The sequence below is a fragment of the Psammomys obesus genome, unplaced genomic scaffold (genome assembly GCF_907164565.1).
Source record: "Psammomys obesus unplaced genomic scaffold, mPsaObe1.curated_primary_1811, whole genome shotgun sequence".
Taxonomy (NCBI): domain Eukaryota; kingdom Metazoa; phylum Chordata; class Mammalia; order Rodentia; family Muridae; genus Psammomys; species Psammomys obesus.
In genome coordinates this window covers 39,415,994-39,438,480 of record NW_026587216.1, presented here as the reverse complement: position 1 = coordinate 39,438,480, position 22,487 = coordinate 39,415,994, and the positions used below count along the sequence as shown (strand labels likewise).

At 42.8% G+C, this 22,487-nt stretch overlaps 2 protein-coding genes across 8 annotated transcripts in view; one reads left to right on the top strand and one right to left on the bottom strand.

Annotated features, from left to right (window-relative positions):
- Asph (aspartate beta-hydroxylase) overlaps positions 1–7,013 on the top strand; it is a 202,511-nt gene extending 195,498 nt beyond the window's left edge. For all 6 annotated transcript variants that reach the window (XM_055603353.1, XM_055603350.1, XM_055603352.1 and 3 more), the window contains one exon: positions 3,166–7,013. In XM_055603353.1, the coding sequence (XP_055459328.1) occupies positions 3,166–3,316 (151 nt within the window). In that variant the 3' untranslated portion in view covers positions 3,317–7,013. The remainder of the gene's footprint in view (positions 1–3,165) is intronic.
- A 199-nt stretch (positions 7,014–7,212) lies between these two features.
- The window catches only part of Clvs1 (clavesin 1), a 190,437-nt gene continuing 175,162 nt past the window's right edge, over positions 7,213–22,487 (bottom strand). For both annotated transcript variants that reach the window (XM_055603359.1, XM_055603360.1), the window contains exon 6: positions 7,213–7,300. In XM_055603359.1, coding sequence (XP_055459334.1) covers positions 7,213–7,300 — 88 coding nt within the window. The remainder of the gene's footprint in view (positions 7,301–22,487) is intronic.

Genomic DNA, 22,487 nt, shown 5'->3' with positions numbered 1-22,487 from the left:
CTTTCTTTCTTTCTTTCTTTCTTTCTTTCTTTCTTTCTTTCTTTCTTTCTTTCTTTCATCATGTAAAATACACATCATGAAGTTAGCCCTGTTAACCATTTTAAAATGTGTGGTTTGTTGGCATTAAGTTCACTAACATTGTGCAACCTTTGCCACCACCTAGATCCAGAATTTTGTGTCAAAAGACTGGGCTGTTAAAAAAAAAAAAAATGAGCCCATACCCCTTTCGCATCCCAGCTCCATTTCACTTCAGTGTCTGTGCGCTTGCCTACTCCAGGACCGTATAAAGCAGAACCACAGAGAACCTGGCCTTTAGTGACTACCTTGATTAATTTAGCATACTGCCCTTAAGATACATCTGTGGGGCTGGCAAGATGGCTCAGCTATTAAAGGCTAGGCTCACCACCAAAAATATAAAATACATCTGTGTTGGGTTGTGCAGATAGATCACTGGATAAAAGCGCTTGCAATCACATCTCAGGAATCCTTACGTATCTTAGGAGGACACCTGACACAGGGTCCAAATGATTTTGCTTTCATCTCAGTCCATTTGTTGAGGATCCATTTTGTGGAAGAAATGAGTCTTGCATTCAGTGACCAAACCTAAAACATTAGGTATTTCCTAAGCAGTATCCTATCTTAGGAAAATGGACAGATTGGAAATTAATCTTGTTTATATTCTTAGCTTCATTTACTATGCAAGTGGGTTATACATGGAATATTTTAAATCTGTGCTGCAAAGCTCTCTGCAGGGCCTCCAGCCGAACCTTAGAGGGGAGCCGCATGAGAACCAAAACCTAAATAGAATGTTAGTCTAAACAAAGCATCGAGAGAACCATGCAGGCGGTGGCTGTGAGGTGCGTCTCTAACCCACAGAAACTGAGCTGAGTCAGCGCTCCTGTATTTACGTGTAAATTTTAACGTGAAGATGCATATCAAGTGATGCTAAGGGCTGTCACCTTTTAAATGACATTTTCATCAGGAAAATTATGTTTGAATATTAAAATTCCAATTACGCGTTAAAAATTTTGTGTTGTACCTTGGCAAAGAGTAACAGTATAGCAGGAACAGTGCTATCTGGTTACCGTATTATCATTGGGGCACATTTTTGAGAACACCATGGGCATTGTTTAATATACCCACGCTGCAGGCCCTGGCACTGTGGCCATCTGGCCTAGGCAGGCTTGTGCATCGATCTTCCCCACGACTTCTGGCTTGCAGCCACTAGAGGGCAGTACACCTTTTGTGACAATGAGAAATATTTACAGGAGTTCTTAAACGTGGGGACCCATTTAGGGGAGGCAAAGTCACTCCAGAGAACAATAACTGACCGACTGGAGAAACATAACAATAAAAATCCTAAGTTATTAACTGATAAAAAGTAAGTAACACTCGCAAATAAAAAGTTCAATCAATGTTCTCCGTCACCCCTACCCACCTACCTGCCCATTCCCTCCCTGCCGTGTCTCTCAGCTTTCCATCTTGCACTCAGCAAATTAGCAAATTAGCTGTTTTATATAGTTCCTCTGAATATAGGGAATATAGTGTTCACTCCAAGGTTTACAGAGGACAGAAACCTAGACTGGGCAGCAAATGAAAGCATAGGCATTCATTACCATGTAAAATCAAACCTGAAAAAGAAAACTAAGAAAAAAGTTCAGTCAAAAGAAAGAAAAAGAAAAGAAAATCAAGCAGCTCCCCTCTCCTGAAACGTCTTTAATAGGAGAGATATGGTCATTTTCTTGATCTTACTGTTATCAGAGCAGCGTCAGGGGGCCAAAAGGTGGGAGCCACCCAAATGGCCCTTGGTAGATGAGAATGAGCTAAAGCAGTGGGAGCTACCCAGCCTCACACCATCCAGCCCTGAAACAGAAAGAAGATCTAGTGATGCTGTAAAAATCATGAACCTTTTAATCTTTTTTTTTTTTTTTTTTTTTTTTTTTTTTTTTTTTTTTTTTTTTTTTGGTACGGGAGTGGATCAGAGAAGTCACTGTGCAAAGGGAGACAGAAAGCTGGGGGCAAGGAGAGACCACACACTTGCAGAGAGGCAGAAGACAGAGACAGAGAGAACACAAAATGTCTGGATTATCCAGGGAAGAGCTTCTGAGGAAGGAGAATGCCAGCCATACCCTGTAACAAGTAGACACTAAAGGATGCTGGGAGAACCTGAAGGCCAGGTCCACTTTGGTTAAATGGACACCTCAGCCGCCTGGCCCCGGGGGCGAATCCCAACAGAAGGTGTGTGGATGGGGAGCTAGGATCCAGCATGTGCGTGCACACACGTGTGTGTGAGGGTAAATGTGGACACGTGTGTATGCCACTGCAGGTGTGTAGAACTCAGAGACAACCTCACGTGTCGGTCCTCACCTTTTGCCTTGTTTGAGACAGGGCCTCTCTTTCATTCTTCACCAGGGCATACAACAGGCCAACTCAGCCTCCCGTCTCCACGTAGACCCAAACCACTAGAATTACAGCTGCTCGCGCTATGTGTCTGGCTTTTATGTGGGTTCTGGGGGATGGAAACTTTGGTCCTCACCACCCAGAAGCCTAAACCCATCTCTGCAGTGACAGATGGCACAGCTGTGGAGTTGTTTTCCTGAAGCGTGAGGTACCAGGGTGTGCATCTAGATGAGTGCTTCTCCACCTGTCAGCTGTGACCCTTTTGGGGGTGCCCAGTGAGCTTTTCACAGGGGTTGCATGTCAGGCGTCCAGTGTTTCAGATACTTACATTATGATCCATAGCAGTTGCAAAATGACAGTTATGAAGCAGCAATGAAATAATTTTACAGTTGGCGGTCACTATAGCATGAGGGACTGTAATTCAGGGTCACAGCATTAGGAAGGTTGAGAACCCCTGGTCTAGATACTCGCTCAACCAAACAACTCCCTTTTAAGGTGGGATCCAGACTAAATGGAGAGTATCAAATGCCAGTATCTCCTCATCACCAGCCCATACACCTTGCATATCTTCAGTGAAGGATGAGAAAATTGGCATCCCTAATAAGAAGACTGATGTTCTAAATTCTTAATGGGAGACTGTTTTCAGGCGTGGTGTTAGAGTCATATCCCAAAGGAGGTCACTTCCTGCCCCTGGACAGACACTGGTCCTCGGGCAAGTGACACTCCCAAGGCTATTCTGACAAAATGCCTGCTTTTCTTTTCCAGGACGTGGGAAGAAGGCAAGGTGCTCATCTTTGATGACTCTTTTGAGCATGAGGTGTGGCAGGACGCCTCCTCCTACCGGCTAATCTTCATCGTGGATGTGTGGCACCCCGAGCTGACCCCTCAGCAGAGACGCAGCCTCCCTGCAATTTAAAAGGAAATGCCACAGACTTAGATGGTCCCCAGGGAGACCACCTTTCTGGTCCTTTCTGGGTGTGGATATACAAGTTCAAGAGCCACGACTCTTCATTCCCTTGCCTTCCGGCTGAAGACCTCTAAGGTTCCTTCTGGGTTAGAAACCACTGGAGGGAGTGTTTGCCTTACTACAATTCATTAGGAGGCCCCTTGCTCCACGGCACTCAGGAGAGCACAGAACTAGTGCCTGGATTGAAGGGGCACACTTGGTTGTGTCTACATTGCTGGCCAAAGATATTTTTCTACGTAGAATAGTGTCTACGTCAATGTAGACTGAGGATATACTATATGTAGAAACTGTGAATGAATCACTTGCATTTGTAATTTTTCTATGCAGTTATATTTTTCTAGGTGGCTAAATCGGCCTTTCACCATCTACACCCATGTGTTGTTGACAAGAAGTGTAAATGCTTCACTTCTAACTGTTAAATAGTAATTTTCCTGGTAAATTCAGACATCTCCATTTTGAAAAAAATATATATATATATCACTTGTGAAGAAGACAACTTTGTTCTCCTAACAGGAATGGGAAGTTACTCCAGGATTATGAACTGTGCCAACCCTCGGGTCTACCTATGTATCTTCACTTAGACTCAGTATCTTTCCCTTTCTCTGTGCTGGTAATGGAAATGCCAGCAAGCTCTTATTTCTACGAGCAACTGAACAAAGCCATGGAAACATTTCATGTTGTGATAGGAAAACACCACAGACAATTGGGCTCGGAAAGAAGATGTAACAGGCAAATGAAAATTCTCTGTCAGGATCAGATGGCCATTATTTTTTTGGGGGGGGTTCTTATTTTGGTTTTTTATTTGTTTGTTTGTTTGTTTTTTGGGGCCTCTTTGCCTTCTGTACTTCTGTACTACAGGGCCTAGAATCTACAGTGTCTGCCTCCTGTAGATCTGTTTGAGTGTCACAAAGCTGGCCTCCTAGTCTCTAAGAGTCCCCTCACAATTTCATCAAAGTGGGAAGTGCCCAGGAAAGCTAGGATCCTTCCCTAAGTGTGGATGGCTCAGCTTGTTTGATTCTGACTTTGCAGAACTTTTCATCTTCCTCACTCTAAAAAGCTCTCATTATTTTGTGTTCAATTCGTGTACTACCCATGATATGGGAAGAGCAGTAAAACGTCATCTTGTGCCTCAAGGTGATCAGTTCACTAGTTAAGCATTACTACCTTTGATTTTCTCTTTTAAAACTGAAGGTAACTCGAGTCTGAGAATGTCGCAACACTCACGCACTGATCTCTAAGCCCGTCGAACAGCAGTGCTGCAGAAATGACACGAACTGCAGCCACACAGCTGATAAAACATAGATGCCCTCTTTTCATCCAGTGTCAAGAGAAGCAGCTTTCTGTACCTCATTTAAAGGGCAATTCTTTAACATTGAAATTGACCCCTTTTCTTTTAGCTTAAGGATATTAGCTTTTAGTAGGAAAGTTTACAAAATATGTGTCCATTCTTAAAATAGGTACTTGCTCCTTCTTAGCCAGTGTTCAAAATTTCCTCTAAAACAGATGGCGAAGGCATGGCAGGAAAATATCAAATCCTTACCAAATTCCAGAAAAGAAAACCACCTTGTAGGAAGTAAGAAGTTATGTGTGTTCTTCAGTGTTTATTAAACAGAGGAACTTACTGACAAAAGGCGATACAGTCCAGTGTTTGTGGAGTAACACGTGATCAACTATTGGGTTTGGTTCTCCTATATATTACATACACATAAGAAAATGCAAACATGGGTTCTCATTGTTAAACCATCACCTTACATCCATGTAATAAAGTGGTGGAGATGAGCAAAAGTTAGCTTTTAACTTAGTAAATATAGCGTTTTTTAAAATAAGGTTATTACAGTGGGATTCTGAATATTGCCACGTGAAAAGCCAGACCTACCATCACTATTAAAAGAGTTGGCAGTCATTGACTCCAACAGTACTTTGAAAAGTACTTGGATCCCGTTTTCATTTTATAAACCCAAGCAATAAAACATTTTCTAATTCACTTTAATATTTCCTCTCTCTTCTGTCATAAGAATTTACTCCAGTGTCTTGGTAGACATTTTTCAAGGTTGTTATTTCATGATTCAAAAGGTCTATATGAAATGAATTGGTGTTTTTATATACTATGATGCAATTGTTTGAGAAATATTTTAAATTCTGTTTCAATTTTACTTCTCCAAGGTTTTGGAACATAAAAATAGCTTCTGTTACTATTCTCTGCCAAGAGAAAGAAATAAGAGTACAGTAGATCAACTAAGGAATGTATACGTGTAGAATGTAGCTCGGAGCTCAAGAGGGGAACACTTTGCCTAGCTCGAATGACAAGGCCCTGAATTTGATCTCCAGCACTGAAAGGAGTCAGGGAGGAAAGAAAAATAGAGAGACAGAGAAAGATAGACAAAAGAAAAGGGGGAAGAGGAGGCAAAAAGAAGGGGGAATAAAGAAAGACATGCAGACAGTGAAAAAGGCAAGAATAGGAAAACAGAGAAGAGAAAGAAGAGGCCACAATTAGCAATATTTTTGGCGGTGACTATGGCTGGGTGGAAGTTGAATTGGTTTTCTTTAGGTTGTTCAGCTAGCAAATCAACCTACCAAAAGCTTAAAATGTAAGATATTTTTCCTAAGCATTCTCAATTAAAGTTTTTGACAGGAAGCACTGTGGTCATATTAGTAAGTGCCTGTGTTGTACGGATGCTGGAGAAGAAGTCTACATATACTCAACAGGGCCTTGGGAATCATGGCACAGACAACATCCTACCCTTTGATGGCTGTTTGTTTTCTGTCTGACTTCCTGGGAGCGGAGACCGGGGTCCATTTCTAAGGAAAATGGATAAGGAAGTAGGTTGGTCTTTGGCATTTCATCTTGCATTCCTGGTCTTCTTCATTAGTTTGGCACTTACATGCTGAGCCATTCTTAAGGGTATTTCTGTGAGATTTGACTGTTTGTCACCTCAGGGCCTTTCATCACAGGTAATAGGAGGGTTGGGAAAAAAGGGATTTAATTGTTGGCACTTTTCTTTGCTATAGGAACCCAAGAACTAACTTGAGTGAGCTCATCAGTCACTGGTGTGTTTTTGTCAAAGAGTTGCTTCCTCTCTGTAGACATTCCTCCAGATGCCTACAAGGAATCACTTTGCTAAGATGAAGCAGCCATTTTTAAAAACTGCCCGCACATTCTTAATATCCAGTTCATGTGGCCTCACAAACAAGGCGATGTCAAAATCATTCTTGCAGGATATTTAAATTAAAAACTGCAAATAGCCAGACCTGTGAGATCACACTCATAGGCTGAAAACCTAGATGCTGGTGATGAGGTCAGGAAACAAGTCAATAAAACTGAAAATGGTTGTAGCTACTATTGTCTTGGGGTTCTGCACTACATTAAACTTGACAGTGTGTCTGCACAGTTTCACTCCATTGCATTTATTTGGAAATGAAGTTCATCTTAATTTGCAAAACCTGGAGAGGGTCCCTGTGTGAAACCCTTAGAGCAATTCTTGTCCTAATGTATATGCAGCAAATTTAGGTTTTTTTTTTTTTCCCCCTTTTGTAAGTACATCTGCTGCCATAAATATGAGGGGAGGGAGAATCCTTTCTACACGAATGCCTGTCTTCATTTCTCCAACCCCTCACAGTAAAACATAAATTAATTAGTTAAATGGAATTCTAAAAGTGTCTCTCAAATCTTTGTCCGGTGTGGGCCGCTCAGACGGATGGCTGCTGCCAGTCACGGCTGGGGGTGGAGTGGAGGAGCTCCTGGCGAGCAGAGCAGAGCACAAGTGGCTGTAGGTCAGCGGCACAGCTTCCCGGGAGGCTGCTCCGATGAAGGCGTGTGCACCATGGGGACATCACGTGATGTTGGCTCAGTCCAGAGCCAGCAGGGGCTGCGTGTTCTCATTCTCTCCCTTCTCTTCATGTTTCAAGGTCCCAGCTTCTACCACAGACTGAGATCTAACAAGAGAGGAAGGAAACACACACATGATCACAGACAGTCCATGCCGGTAATGGTTGCCTTTCTCTTGGAGAAGCAAGGCCTGTAAAATAGCTACTTAGTGTATACCTTTTGGTATCGGTTTTGTAGACAATACTTTTTTATTATTTTTACTTTATTTTGCTGAAGACTTAACCTGGTCAATTCTGAGACTCTTCTGTTGAATTTGCTCTGTATCGTTTTGCTGTAATAAACCATAACTATGAATGTAACGTTGTGTGGGTGTGTCTATAAAATAAAAGTAAGTGATTCCAAAGATACAAAAAACACTGTTTTCTGTGCACTTGGTGGCTGTCTAAGGGGTTCATCTCTTGTATGAGCTTACCACTTTTACAGCCCTGAGAAATGGAGCTACTCTCTCCATTTTTAAGTGCTGAAAAAAATTTAAGGGATCTGTAGACAAGTAACTTAGGACAAGCGATACAGCGTGGTGGCGAGCAGGGTCTGCTCAGGAGCTCTCTGTCCCTGGAAGTGCTGTGGCCGCAGAGCTCCTTGATGGAAGTCGAATGATGCTTCCACTTTGCTGCGAAAGTGACTTGCTGTCTCAGGTTCTTAACCCCTCTCATATTACGTATGTAGCACAGAAAGCACGTGACGAAGAGTTAGGTCAGCGCTGAACATGGCTTGTACATTCATACAATGCCAGCTTTGGGGAGATAGGAGCAGGGGAATCAATTTCATGGTCAGTCTGGGCAGTATAGTGAGTTCCCGACCAACCTAAATTGCATAATAAGATCCTATGTCAAAAAGAGGAAAACATAAGTCACTTCAGCTGCCATATGCTACAGAAGAGCTAGTTTCTACTATTAAACATCAGTCAACTCAACCAACAGAACTAGGTGCTGTGCGCAGCGTGAAAGAGATTCATCTGCAGCCGGGATGACCAGGAGAACAGGCAGTAATAGAAATTGGGATCTTTGACACATTCCCCCTGTGTTTCTCTGTTTTATTTAAGAGCCCAGCATAATGTCGGGGAGGAAGGAAGGAATGCTCTTTTGCATAAGTTCAGAAAATCAGAAACCCCAGAAGATATCAAGACAAACTGGTGGTTCAAACTAGTAAAACCAAAATTGGGGAGGCTGAGGCTGGAGGAGTGTGGGTTCAAGGCCAGCCTGAGCTACATTCTGATGTCTTACCTAAAAAATGGAAGCAAACGAAGAGACCCAGAAGATGACAGCTGTATGGCTACCCACACACATCACCTCCATCCAGCATCTTAGACCACTGCACAATTGCTTTGCACTATGGATTGTTCAAAAATAAAGGAAACTGGTACCAATCTGCTATTGAAACTTTAAACTACACTTCTGACAGGTAAGTCAACTGTGTTACAGAAAACAGCACTGGGGCCAGAGTCAGGATGAGGTGCCTAGCTTCTCAGAGGCACTGCTCCTACATTCCTTCTTGAGCACAGACAGCTCGGGAAGCTTACTCCTCCACGCCCCAAAAGGTCAACCCTGCGAGAGTCTCCTTCTCGTTAAACTCACACGTGGTTTTGAAAACACCTATGTCCTGTCTTTCGTTCCTCCTCTTCCAGAGCCACTGTATCCTGCCATCCTTCCCCTCCCTCTGTGGGGGTCGGTAGCAGGGTCCTCCTGGATATCAGAATCATCAGATGTTCAAGTAGCTGCATGGAACCAGCTCAGCCTCCTGTAGATTATAATGCCTAATACAAAGTATGCACTGTGTTGCTTAGGGAATTACAGCAAGAAGGGAAGAGTGCACCCACCCAGTGATTGAATCAAGCATGTGCAACCTCTGGCTGTACCCATACAGGGATGACCATGTACAATCCCTCCAGGAGTCGGCTTCGAAGCCTTGTTTTAGTTCAAGTTTCCCTCCCTAAATACACTGCTCCTCACTGAGGTTAATTGGATTCCATTTGTGCCAAGATTTCTAGATCCTCTGACAGGTTATGTGAACGCATGAACAGAGTGAAATGATGACTTCATGCATCATGTTCTGCTGGGGTTATCAAGAGCCACATTATCCTTTCTGGCACCGGTGTACAGCAGGTTGATCTTTAAAATGATGCTGTTTCCCCATCTTCCTCCCATCTTGACAGTTCTGCTCAAAAACCTTGAAGCTGTGAAATAAATTTCATCTCTTTAAATTTGCTTTATGTTTCCAACCTGTCTCTGTCCTTTTAGATCATAAAATGTTTTGCCAATCCCAGTTATTACCTCTGATTTTAATGGTTATTAGATTTATTTTCAAACTTTCCCTTCTCACCCTGTGAGGAAAGGCGAGAGAAAATCAGGTAGATCTCCATGAGTTTTCAAACCATCCTTTGTTCCCACTGTCTGAGGCTAAGTGATTTTATGTATTGCTATATGCCAGTGATTGTGAACAAAGGTGCAGAAACCCTCATTGTTAAGCTACCCAGACACAAGAATCTAAACAGGAATGCAGACCTATTACAGATGCCTCATTGCCGAGCCAGGGGAGAGGCATCCTTTAGAAGAGAACATGGAAAGAAGGGGCGACAGAAGGACAAATCTCTGTCACACATACTAGTACCATTTGCCCTTCTTATTCGGATGGCCAGTGTTGGCTTTCCCCTCATGACATATGATTGGGACCTGTGTCATTTCTTTCAGTAGATACATTGACAGCAATGACCTGGAATGTCTTACCCAATAGATTGTGTTGTGGTTGACTGGTAAGTGACACTGGGCCTGTTCCAAGATGTTGAGAATGAGAAAGTAAACAGCATTTTGCTTCAGGCTTGTATGTTCCCTAATTGAGAACATGGCTTCTTAACTTTCAACATGATGGAATTCTATTTACCTGGTCACACGATAGACACTTAGTATTAAAATTTGATGTAAGTAACCCACTATATCATGAAATATTTGAAATTCACTGGAAAAAATAACAAACTCTTCTTTTCTTTTTAATGGAAAGGATTAAAATAAGATTTATGCAATGTGAGCACATTGGGAAGAAGGATAAGGCATCTAGCAAACCCCTCAAGTCCAGCATCTGAGTCCTGAAGTGAGATCAAAATTTAAATAGACGGCAGAAGGAACAGTCCTGGTCAAGGTGTGGTCTCAAGTACCACTGAGCCATCGTCATCTGGATTTCAGTCTCATCCTGTCTGACAACTTGTTAAAACTGTTTGAAATTTCTCTCTAGCTTCCTGGAGAAAATCCTATTTCTTTGGGATCCTTCTTGACGCTTGCCCTCAGTTCATTAGCTAAATTAAAATCCCTCTGAAATTCAAATCAATCGCTCTCTGGTAAAGATGACTCGCTCTGGTTCAGTGAAGCACACAGAAGAAGTCCATCCAGTGGCCCCACCCATTCACGAGAAGCTGAGTTCGTTGGCTAAAATGAACAATTGTATTGGTCTTCTTTACAATGTGGAATACCACCTAACCCCAAGGACAGGCACAGGGTGATGGGTAATTTTAGTGGTGGAACACTCAACCCCTAAAAGGCTTCACCTAGTCTTGACAGCCATGGGATGCTTTCCTGCTATCCCCTGCCTTTGTCTGTTTTTCTGACTCCTTCCTTTACTTCCCTGTTTGTTCTTCTTTCCACTCTTTCTTCCTCCATGTTTGGAAAATTTCTCCATTTCATGTGATGAAGGACTATGGGTAAGGTTTCATATTTGAAAGATTCCAAAGATTGGCTTCCAGGATGAAGGTGTGATAGAAAACACAGGCCATGAGCCAGTTCATCCTTCATCAGTCAACAACTGTAACTATAATGTGGATCTCAGGAGGAGGTTTATATCCAGAACCTTATTAAACCATGTTGACAATCACATTGTGTTCTTATAGATGGGCCTCCTCTGCCCATCTGGACTATGGAAGAGCCCTATAAAGGCCTGACTGCTGTGTCCTTTACATGAAGTCTACACCATGAATCACAGTATCAGGGCCAAAAGGGAGGGCAGAGCTGGTTTAGTTAGGCCCTCCCTTAAATCGGGGGCTAACATCTGTTTTCTGCAGATCAACCTCTGCATTACATGGAAGAACGCCACAGAGGTCACTTTAGTTTCCCAAGTCAACAGCAGTTTGGTTTTGTGGAAGAACTCTGAACTATCTGACATCTTAGCTTATAAGGATTTCCAGCCAGAAAGAGAAATTTCTCCTGGGAGTGAGAGGGTGGGCTTGATCAAAGCACACTGCATGCATGTTTGCAATTCTCCAAGAATAAATTAAAACATATATTTGGGTCTGAATAGATTGCTCAGTCAGTAAAGCGCTTGAGGCACAAACATCAAGATCTGACTTAAATTCCCAGAATCCACAAAAAAAAAAAAAAAAAAAAACCTAAAAAGTACATGTACATGCTTGAAAACCCAGTCCTGGGGAAGAGAGACAGGTAGATCCTTGAGAGTTGCTGGCCAGTCTTCTTAGTCTACTCCAGGCCAGTGGGAGAAACTGTTTCACAAAAAAATCAAGGTGAACTGCACCTGAGAAATGAGATCTGAGGTCACGTATGAATGTGCACACGCGTACACACCCCACGTACAAGTGCACCCATACAAAACTGTGCACATTCTACACATACACACACACACACACCATATATATATGTATATATGAAATACATATATATAATCCTAAGCAATCTGTATAGCTTTTTTTTTTTCTTCAGTAACTTCAAGTATAGAAAAAATTCCCCCAAGGGCTTCCTGGGGGATGAGAATGACGGTGCCACCACCAGCCTTATGTCCTTCGGTGAACTCTGCTTCCTCTGTAACCTGGAGATAATCACGCCCATGTTATGAGTGTGAGGATGTTGGGGACCAGAGGAATTAAGGCTCACCTATGAAGTAAAGGCACACGTATGGTTAATGCTAGCTCTCACTCATGTTCATCTATAAAAATATGCAATCAGTAATTTAGATCTTTATTTTTCTTGTTTGTATTTTGAGACAAGGTCTCACTATCTAACTTAGGCTGGAACTCCTGTCCTCCTACCTCAGCGTTCCAAGGTTTGGGATACTGGCATGTGTCAATACTCTCACATAGTCTTATAGAACCATGTTTTCCATGCCTGCTAGGAAACCCAACAATGAATATAATTATCTGTTATTTATAAAAACTTCATTTTGGTCGCAGTGAATGATATCTGAAGGACGGAAGATCTTCATTGAGGACAAAAGTGTCATCAGAATCACGGGCCATCTCATCACATCTCCATCTTTAATTAATAAAAGATATTGAACAATACCTCAAGACTCATGTACAGCATTAACCCAAATACCTCAGACACCCATAGGAATGGTGAAAGGGGCAGAGTAGATTTAGCTGATAAAAGAACTCAGCAGTCGGAAAACTAACCAAAACTTAGAGACTGAGAGGAACAGACAGGAGAAAGGGACCAGAGAGGCAACAGTGAAACCAGCAGCCAGACATGAACTTTCTATCCTGTTTATTCACAAAGGATTTTATTGGCCATTATGAAACCAGTCATAGAAATTCTCCTGCCTCAGTCTTTCTTCTGCAAATGAAGTCAGGTGATTTCAATATGTTCACTGAAAAATGAAGAGAAGCACTCAGAGCTCTTTGAAATGTGAACTGAGTTATATAAACTGTTCTGTCTCTGCTGTTCTGTCCCTGGGAACCCTGCAGGTTCTGGGAACGGGTGCCTGCTGCTCTACTCACCCCATAGTAGAGACAGCCCGCATCTGTCCACTGAAGAAGGTGGAAGACAAGAGCAAAACCTAACAAAACCCACAGAGAGCAGCCTGCTCACACCACAATCACATTTCATAACTGAGTAAGCATAAACCAAACAACTTTTAAAAGAGCCACTGTACTCTACGTCATCTATGAGAGCAGCAGAGGTCAAGGCTCGTGTTTGTAAGCCTATTCGCTTTGTAAGGACAGCAGGTGCTGGAGTGAGATATACCGGGGTTTTAGGGCCCGCATCTGTGCCTGAAACCCTTTCTTCTCTGCAGTCATTCAGTATACGGTGTGTGTAGGCTTTCGAGCATAGAGGTGTGAGCACTGAGCGTTAGCGGTGCTTTAGCTAACGCACACTTTGAAGTGAGCTCAGATGTGGGAGATGGTCATAAGGAGCACGGGGTGTGTGGATTTCAAACACGTAGCTCTTCCCGGATGTTCTTATCAACTATTAAATCTGAGATAGCCGCACAGAAAATGACTGCGTGTGTTCACACTGCCTGCTTTGAGCAGAGTCATGTTTCCTTAGAATTAGTCCAGCATGGAGAGCAGTGAGTCAGCCTGGGCATCTGCAGTCCTTTCCCTCCTGCTGAAATCAGTAGTGTGAATCGTGTGAAGTCACCACAGTGGGACTGGGATGCGACGTTCTTGAAGAGGGAGATGAATGGAGGAGGCTGCCAAAAGCTGAGGCAATGTAGGTGACTCATTCTGTCCACAGCATAGCTTAGAAAGAAAGCTTACTCTTGAAAAAAGAAAGAACTTTTGACAACAGCACCCTTTCCTAGGTCTGTTTATTTAGTCAAATGAGAGGCTTCCTCCAGCAAGTCCACACCTCCTCCCATAGGCCATACCTCTTCCCATAAGGCCACACCTCCTAATAGTGTCTCTCCTTATGGCCAAGCATTGAAACACGTGAATCTATATGGGCCAAACTTATTCAAACCACTACAGGTGGTGTGCAAAAACCAAAGGTCTTTTGGGAACGAGGCTCTTTTGCAGACGGGAAGGAGGGAGGCATGGTATGTCACGCGCATGTGTGTTTGTGTGTCTTACCTTATCTGTTCAATACTCACCATGCCTGGCTGCATTCTGAGTGCAAAAGAAAAAATGAAAAGTACAAAGAAATCTAGATGGCTTTCATGTATAAATGTATTCGAAGAAGAGAGGGATGGCCAGTAGAAGCCTGATTTCTGACAGGAACAGAAAACATCTTCCCAGAGGCCCGTTCCCTCCCTTTTCCTCTGGACATCCTCGTGCACGATTCCGGGAAGGGGAGAATATCAATGTTTCCCCACACAGCTCTCCTACGGTTTTCCACAGTTTACCTTTGTCGTCTTGCTGTCATTTGACTCTAGCAGCCACAAGCAAGACCAAGCAAGTTATTGCATACATTTTACAGCTGAAGAAGCTCTACGAGACAGAATGGTCTCATGATGCCCAGGGCTGATGGAAAGAAGGGACCAGACTGGAAAACAAAATAAAATAAAGAGGGAAACAAAGTGTAGTCATAGCACACAGACATAGAGAGCTGGCCCTGGTGGCATGTGTAGGAGAGCTGGTGGGCAGATCAATTCAGCTACCACCCAGGTGTAGGGCTTTGAGTTAGCCCACCCCAGCATCTACCCCAATTATGAACTGCTTGAGCACATGAAGGGGCCAGTCCTGCAGATCCAAAGCTTCAGGACCTCTAGGACACAGGGCAACAACAGGATATCAGAGAGGAGTCCCAGTGAGGATCCAGTATTGAAAGTGTGGCAGAAGCCAGAGGCCTTGAACCAGACCAATGACTCCTTGCTATGAATATGTGTTTTATATGAAGAGCTGTTTTGTCACAAGAGTATACTGTGTGGTTGAGGTCTGTTCTGTTTGGGCAGCATAATAGTAATTATTTTTGTTTCGGGCCTATCAGCCTCATCATCTCAGCTTTTCATAGGGAAAAGCTCTCTGTGCGAGGTCAGGTTGACCAAAATCTCTGTTTATGTTCAGCATACTCTATGGCCTTGCAACACCTAGAAATTCTCCAACCATAAGTATGGCTGGCCCAAACTATAAACTCTACTTGAGAGCGATCAAATTAAATGTCAGCTAGAACTGCTTTTCCTAGTTAGCAAAAACAACTTGAGTCATAAGACTACCTTGATCCACTGTCCTCCATATGAGCTAACTGTGTTTTCTGCCTTTATAAGCTAACTTTGAAAGACAATCAAAATCACAGTTTGGCTCTTGAGTCCACTGTGTCCCTGACCATGGCCAGTCTTGGGGTGTTGCAGTCAATAAATCATCCATATCTAACTGAGATTGGCGTGTGAGTGGTTTGTGCGGTTTCCTCTAGACTCTGACATGTGTGATAAACCATGACACCCTGTAGCTTCCATGACAAGAGGTATTTGCCTTTTGTTTTATTGTTTGTTTTCCTTGGGGTGGGGGAGGTTTCAAGGGCAGGGGGTGGATATGGAAGGACAGGAGGATGAGTGGATTGGGGTGCATGATGTGAAATCAGGCCTGTAGAATCAATAAAAGAAGGCTTAAAAAAAAGTTACAGGGCTGAAGCAAGCGTGATGATATTTGGGTGCAGTGCAGTGGACAGAGATCCATGAGAAAGAGCCCTGAGCAAAGCGTGCTCATTACCATGGTGAAAAGAACCAAAATGTGCTTTCCAAGTGTGGTTGCCAAGGAGTTTCCAATCAAATTCTCATTATGTGCCATCTTGTTGGAAAGGCTAAAATAAGAGTCATTTGAACACCTTAAGATCAAGTGAGGCATAGGGAAATGGCTCAGTTGGTAAAGAGCCTGTGGTGCAAGCATAAAGACCCAAGTTCAGATCCCCAGCATACACTTTTTTTTAAAGCCAGCTGTAGCTTGGCAATCATAGAACTCCACCGCTGAGAAGACTGAGGCAACAGAATTCCTGGGGTCACTGGCTAACCATGCTAGCCGAATGGGAAAGAACAAAATTCTGTGAAGGAACCTGGTTCAAAGATAAGATGCAAATTGAATGAGGAGGACTCTTGTTGTGGCCCATGGACTCCACACATATGAACACACACAGACACACACACACCATATGGACACACAAAGCTAATATGACCCCTACCACAACATCATCTTAAAACGAAATGGGCATTACCTTCAGGAGTTGCATGCTGCTCTTAAACATGACATGACATCCAGAGTTCTCTCACACACTACGCTTTGTTCCTACGCTCATCGAAGTCTCTGAGAACTTTGTTGGCTGGCTGTTGAGGTCAACAGCTTCAGCTTAATTGGAGTGAGTGTCACAGAAATGGCCTTTTCTGTCCTTTTCTGTGGCTCCCTTTCTAAGAGATTGCACCCAAGCACTGTGCTTCCGCAAACAGAATCTCTCAGAGCATGCACTGTGAGTGATCACGATTGCTAGACTTCTCTCCAGGCAGTTCTCAACATCTGTTCATCTTCCTCTGGTACAACCCCATTTCTTTGCTTTGCCAATAGCTTGTAAATCTTTATCTCATAATTCTTCACGTCATTCTTTTAAAAGAAGAGAAAACACGCCTCTCCACACAGGCTTTAACTAGCCCCATTCATTTTATTACCGACAAATCCTTCATACAGATTTTCTTTCACTCTGCTGATCCGAGGTTAAATATGACATAGTTGCAAAAGGTGCCTCCTCTCATTTAAGCCTCAGAAAAGAAAGCTAAAAGATGCATGTCTGCCTCTGTCACAAGCCCAAATAAGGAGAGTAGGTGCCTATTTTTTTTCATTCTTTAAAAAAATGCTAATAATAGCCAGGTGATGATGGCACATACCTTTAATCCCAGTACTCAGGAGGGAGAGGCAAACAGATCTCTGTGAGTTTCAGGACATCCTGGTCTACAGAGTGAGTTACAGGACAGCAAGAGCTACATAGTGAGACCTTGCCTCAACAACAACAACAACAGCAGCATCAAAAAATACTGACAAATTCCTGTGAGTGTATGTGGACCCCTCCAGTATCTAGTAACCTACATAAATACTGTACTCATTTGACTTCATTTGATGTCATTTTTATAAGCTCCATATACTTGAGCTGCAGTGATGCTACAAATGTAAACTGTTCAACCTTATCTGAGCTGGAGACCAGACTCCATCTGAGGGGACAGCATGGACTGTGTCCCACTTACTAAGAGATGATGCACTATTTAATGTCCGTGGATGCAGTAGCCATGGGAGCTCCACTGCTCAAAAGCCAGGGTCCCCCTGTTCTCACACCACCACTCATCATTCTTTCACATGGTTGGTATTTCACCATGGCCTAGCAACTCTGCTGGAAATGAATAGTTATCTAACAAACATGAGCTCAGTCTACAACCAAACAGGCTAGGTGCTGAGGAGATGGCTTAGATAATAATGGGCTTGCACAGCATGCACAAGAATCATAGTCTCATCCCTAGAACCTACACAGAAAAGTTGGGCTGGTGGTGTACGCTTTTAATCCCGGAACTGCACAGTCGCAGACGGGCAGATGTCTGAGGCTCATGGGTCACATACACACACATGTGCACCGTTACACACATGCTTTTATATACAAGTATACACATGAGAGAAATTTGTAACAATTTCTTCAGAATTGACATATTTACTCCTAGGGAGGTCTGCCTGGAAACTTAGGAAGTTCCTAGAGGAAGCTCTTTAAGACTCAGGAAAGAAACAACTCAGGAGTCTCAGGAAGTCACTGAAAATTACTAGTTTCACAAGGTCCTTCCATCACCTGGGTCCTATAAATAGTAAGGGTTGCTGAAGAAAGGAAGCTGATCTGCAGAGCTGCCTGCAAGTTGGGCAGAGAGCTGCAGGGCTCCAGCTTTAATGAGTGGTGACTTATGCTGACGTAGCATTTCCATGATGTCTTTGAGTTGTCCATGCTCCATTACCTTATTGACTTAAGAAATTTGCCTTTTGTAGTATTTTTACTTTGGTCTGTTGTCAGTTCCCATCAAGGAGGAGTAGATGTTTGTCCACATCTTTCCAGGAATACTGTCACACAATACAACACAACAGAGACACAGACAAAGACAAACACACACATACATACACACACATACACATACACACACTTGGAGGGGATGAGAGGGGAGGTACAGGCTACCTTCTCAAATCTCACTAAGGTAATGGCCAACTCTACTGATAGATGAAAAGCATTTAAACTGATTTTAACCACCCAGGCAGGAACCAAAGTGGAACACATGGCTGCAAGTTTCCTTCTTGCTCAGAAATTTGAACTCGACCAAAACAATTTTCTGTTCAACCACTCCCGAATTAGGTGGCTCACCATATTATGCCATCTTCTGATGTTTATACACAATCTAGCAAGATGTCCTAGGAACATAAGGATGAAGATGTTTGAAAAAACAAAAAAAAAAACCCAAACCAAAAAAGAGTCAACTGTTTTACAGCATCGCTGATCAAGGCCACAAAGCACTGGCCTCTCTCCATGTGAAGCTGAAACAAATATTTCTCTAAGATCCTGGTTATTCTTTCCTTGTGACTGAAGTCACAGCTAAAGACCTTTAGTCTTCCTCATCTGGGAATTGCTTTCTGCAGCTGTGTTCGTAGGATTTTTGTAGCTATCCAGATATTAGAGATAATCAAAAGGTAAAGAGATAAGACCTATTTGACCTATGTTCTCAGAAGTTCCATTTCAAAATTGATTTGCCCGATTGAGTTGAGGCCTGTGGTTACCCAGCACATCATGGTGGGAGCACCCAGCAGAGGAAAACTGCTCATTTTGTGGCATGGGAAGGGAAACAGAAGCAGTCAGACATGACATGTCTTCCATGACCCAAGACCTCTTGACCTTCCACCTCCTGCCTCTTAAAGTTCTACTGTCTCATAATAGCAGCAAGCGGGAAGGCCTCTGTGTTTAATGGGTCAGATCATTACAAGACTGCCTAAAAAGTACTAAACATTAAACTTTATCTATAAACACGCTGCACCGAAGACTTACTTTAGAATTCCAAGAAATTATTAGAATTGAGTTTTAACTTTATGTAAACAAGTCTTAATTTTTTTTTTTTTTTGAACAGAAAAAATTTAAAGCCTCGGAAACAAAAATAGTTCAACCTAAACATATACCAAAGGGAGCCATGGTATGTCATATCAACTTAGCACACAGTGCTAATAACCAAAAGTGGAGTGCTCATTATCTGCCTCAGGTGTGTGGCCGCCGCCCCACATTTGTGTGTGGATGCTATAATTAATGCTAGGCTGAGTCTAGCCTTTCTACTCCATGACAGCTAGAACTCAGACCCATGTACATGCTCTCTGTTTGTTTGTTTGTTTGTTCTTGTTTTCTGAGGCAGGGTCTCTCTATGTAGCCTTGGCTGTCCTGGAACTCTCTTTGCAGACCAGGCTGGCCTTGAACTCACAGAGACCTGCCTGCCTCTGCCTCCCTGAGTGCTGGGATTAAAGGCATGAGCCATCATGCCCAGCTTTGGATATGCTCTCTGAAAGCATGCTAAGACTAGGGAGTAAGGGCAGGCATGATTCTTTGCCTGGTGTTTGGATCCTATATTAAGCATCTCTTCTCAGTATTCTTAGTCTGAATTAACCCCTTCTCAAATGGACTGTATTTGACATAAGTAGCCTTAGCAACTGTATTTTAGGGAAAGAAATCCAGCCTCTTCAGTTCATCTGTAGATCAAAGAATGCTCCCTTCCTGTTATTACTTCCAGCTGCTGAGAAGGGGTTGCTGGCTCCAGGATCATTAGGCTTCAAGTCTTTCTTTTCATTGTCAAGACATGTTCTTGAGCTAGAATAATAGTTTTTTGTTTGTTTGTTTGTTTGTTTTTTGACACAGGCCTTTCTATGTATTCCAGGCTGGCCTAAAATTTATAGTTCTCCTGCCTCAGACTCCCAATTGTTGCAATTACAGGCAAATATTCCCAAATCTGGTGTTTTGTTTTGTTTTGTTTTGTTTTGTTTTGTTTTGTTTTAAGCAATCTCTTTCCTTGTATAGCAGGCCTCCTAGACTGAGCCCATGTAGGAAAGCCCATATTGGAATGCTTCTGAGCATGCCAACAAACAAACAAAGACAAAAACCATAAACCACTAATATATTTCAAAGGAAATTAAGAATAACAGAGGAAAAGCCTTCAGGCCTAAAGTCAGGAGGCTTGAGCTTCAGCCACAGCCACTGCTCCTGATCAGCAGTGGGCAAAAAGATTGATAAAAATGCTTTCACATCATCCCTCATATTATATAAAATGATGTAAGAAACTAAAAAGTATCAAGTGAATCTGTTTGGTTGAAATGTGAGATCTTAAAAAGGTTTTGTGAAACAGAAATGACTATATTACAGAAATACAAATTTGTGATAACCCAATGAATGTGACACCCTGAGAAGTCAATATCATTTAGGCCACATGCACCCATAAGCATGTGGATGATAACAGGAAAGATCTTTAGTGATGCAAATCCTGGTGTCTTCTAGATGACCTCTAAAGACCTCTGGATCTGAAATGTCATAAAGCTATCATAATACAGAGAAAGGTAAGTAGTTCTCTCTCTCTCCCTCCCTTCCTCTCTCCCTTCTTCCCTCCGTTTCTCCCTCCCTCCCTACTCCCCTCTCTTCTCTCTGTCTGTCTCCAGACAGTGCATTGCCATTTAGCCCAGGTTTAGTCCTGACATCATGATCTTCCTGCATCGTCATCCTGCAAAATGTATTTTTATATAATTTTTTTTTCAGCGAACATTCATCTATAAATAGAGAGGGTCTGAAGTCATATACCGTAAAAAGGGAGCTCGCTCTAGTCTAGGAAGATGATGGGTTAAAATATATGCCTTCTCTCCTGATAGCCCTGGCAGAAACTCCCTGCCCTTGCTGTGGTGAGGATACAGTTTGATGTGGTCCATGCTCATTTAAAAGCCCTGTCCCCTACCTTTCTCTAACAATCTTGTGTATTTCAGAGCTTTCCTTTGCCCTTTCCTGGATAATCTCGTGGTTAGTCCTGCATGTCAGATGTGTCTTTTCCCTGGGCGTGGCGACAGGTCCAGAGGGCAGCACAAAGCCTGGCTTTTTAAAGTCCTCCCTTTCATTTGTGCCCAGCAAAGCCAAGAAAGGTGCTCTTTATTTCCTTGAGATCGTCAGCTTCAAAGTCAACAGCTGCCCCAGGGCTGAGGAAGATTACGTGAAACAAACAAAACAATGAAATCCAAGAGCCATTTGTGATCTCTGGCATGCTGCAAGCTGCCAGCTCTGGCCTCCCCTTCTCAATATTGCTTGCAAGCCAAGCTCCTTCCCGACTCCCTCCTCTGCACCAAAAGCCTGTGCTCAGATGGCTCCAGCTTCAGGGCACAGCTCAGCTTCCCAAGCCCAAATGAGTCCAGGATAAAAGCGTAATGAAATTTATCAACAATAACCTTCTAATCAATACATACATATGTGTACATATATGTATATGTGTGGTGTATATGTATGCATGTTTGTCTGCATGCATGTAAAAATTCTCATAAAAAGGCTAATCACTCACCAGTACTTAATTCAAGACAGTGTCTCTGTGGATATGTTAGATTTTTATCATACCTAAAGACATTTTAATTACTTTGCCGGCAAGAAAGGCTACATTCAGAAATTAATAAATATTGCCTAATGGTTAGAAGTGATGTCATGAAATCTGGACATGGATTTAAAAGTCATGCATCCACTTCACGGGAAAGAATTGTTAGATGTACACCTCTAATGCAGCCTACATTGAGATGGTTGGCTTCCAGCCCCAGGTCTGTTTTCCTCCTTTCCAGCTGACAAAAGCCCCCTTTGTCTGGGCATGATTTTCCTACATAAGTCAGAGGTGGTAAAAGTCTGACACCCATATTGTGTCAGACTTTGTGGAGAGGACCCAGAGAACCTAGGTTCTGTGTTACCACTAAAAGACTGTCATTGGGCTCCCACCTTAATTTGACACATCTCTTTACGTAAAATAACGAACTTCCCTTCTTATTTAAGGCAGTTCATTTGAGGGTTTGTATCATTCTGCAACAAAAATCATCATTGCTGGTAGAAAGCTGCATAACTCTGGCCACGCAGTCTTCAGACACGCTGAAGTAATGAATTAGGGAGGGGGGAAAATGGCTGCCTCACAGCTAAACCTTTTAAAAACAGCTAACGTAAAATTCCATTCACTCTGCCCAACAGTTGGCCATCAGGCTCAGCATCTGCTTTGACAGTCTGCACAGCAGAGGCTTTCAGAGGCTCTCTGTAGCAGGTTCCAAGGTTGTTTCCTGTTTTCTTTTTCTTCTGATGTCCATCCTCTTTGCCTTTCAGGTGGGGATTGAACATTTTAGTTAGGGTCCTCTCTTTTGCTTAGTTTGTTTAGATGCACAGATTTTAGTGGGTTTATTCTATGTTGTATGTTTATATGAGTGAGTATATAATGTAAGAAGTGGGAAATAGTAAGAGCTGGAGAGGACAGGAACTCCACAAGGAGAGCAACAGAACAAGAAAATTTGAACACAGGGAACTTCCCAGAGACTCATACTCCAACCAAGGA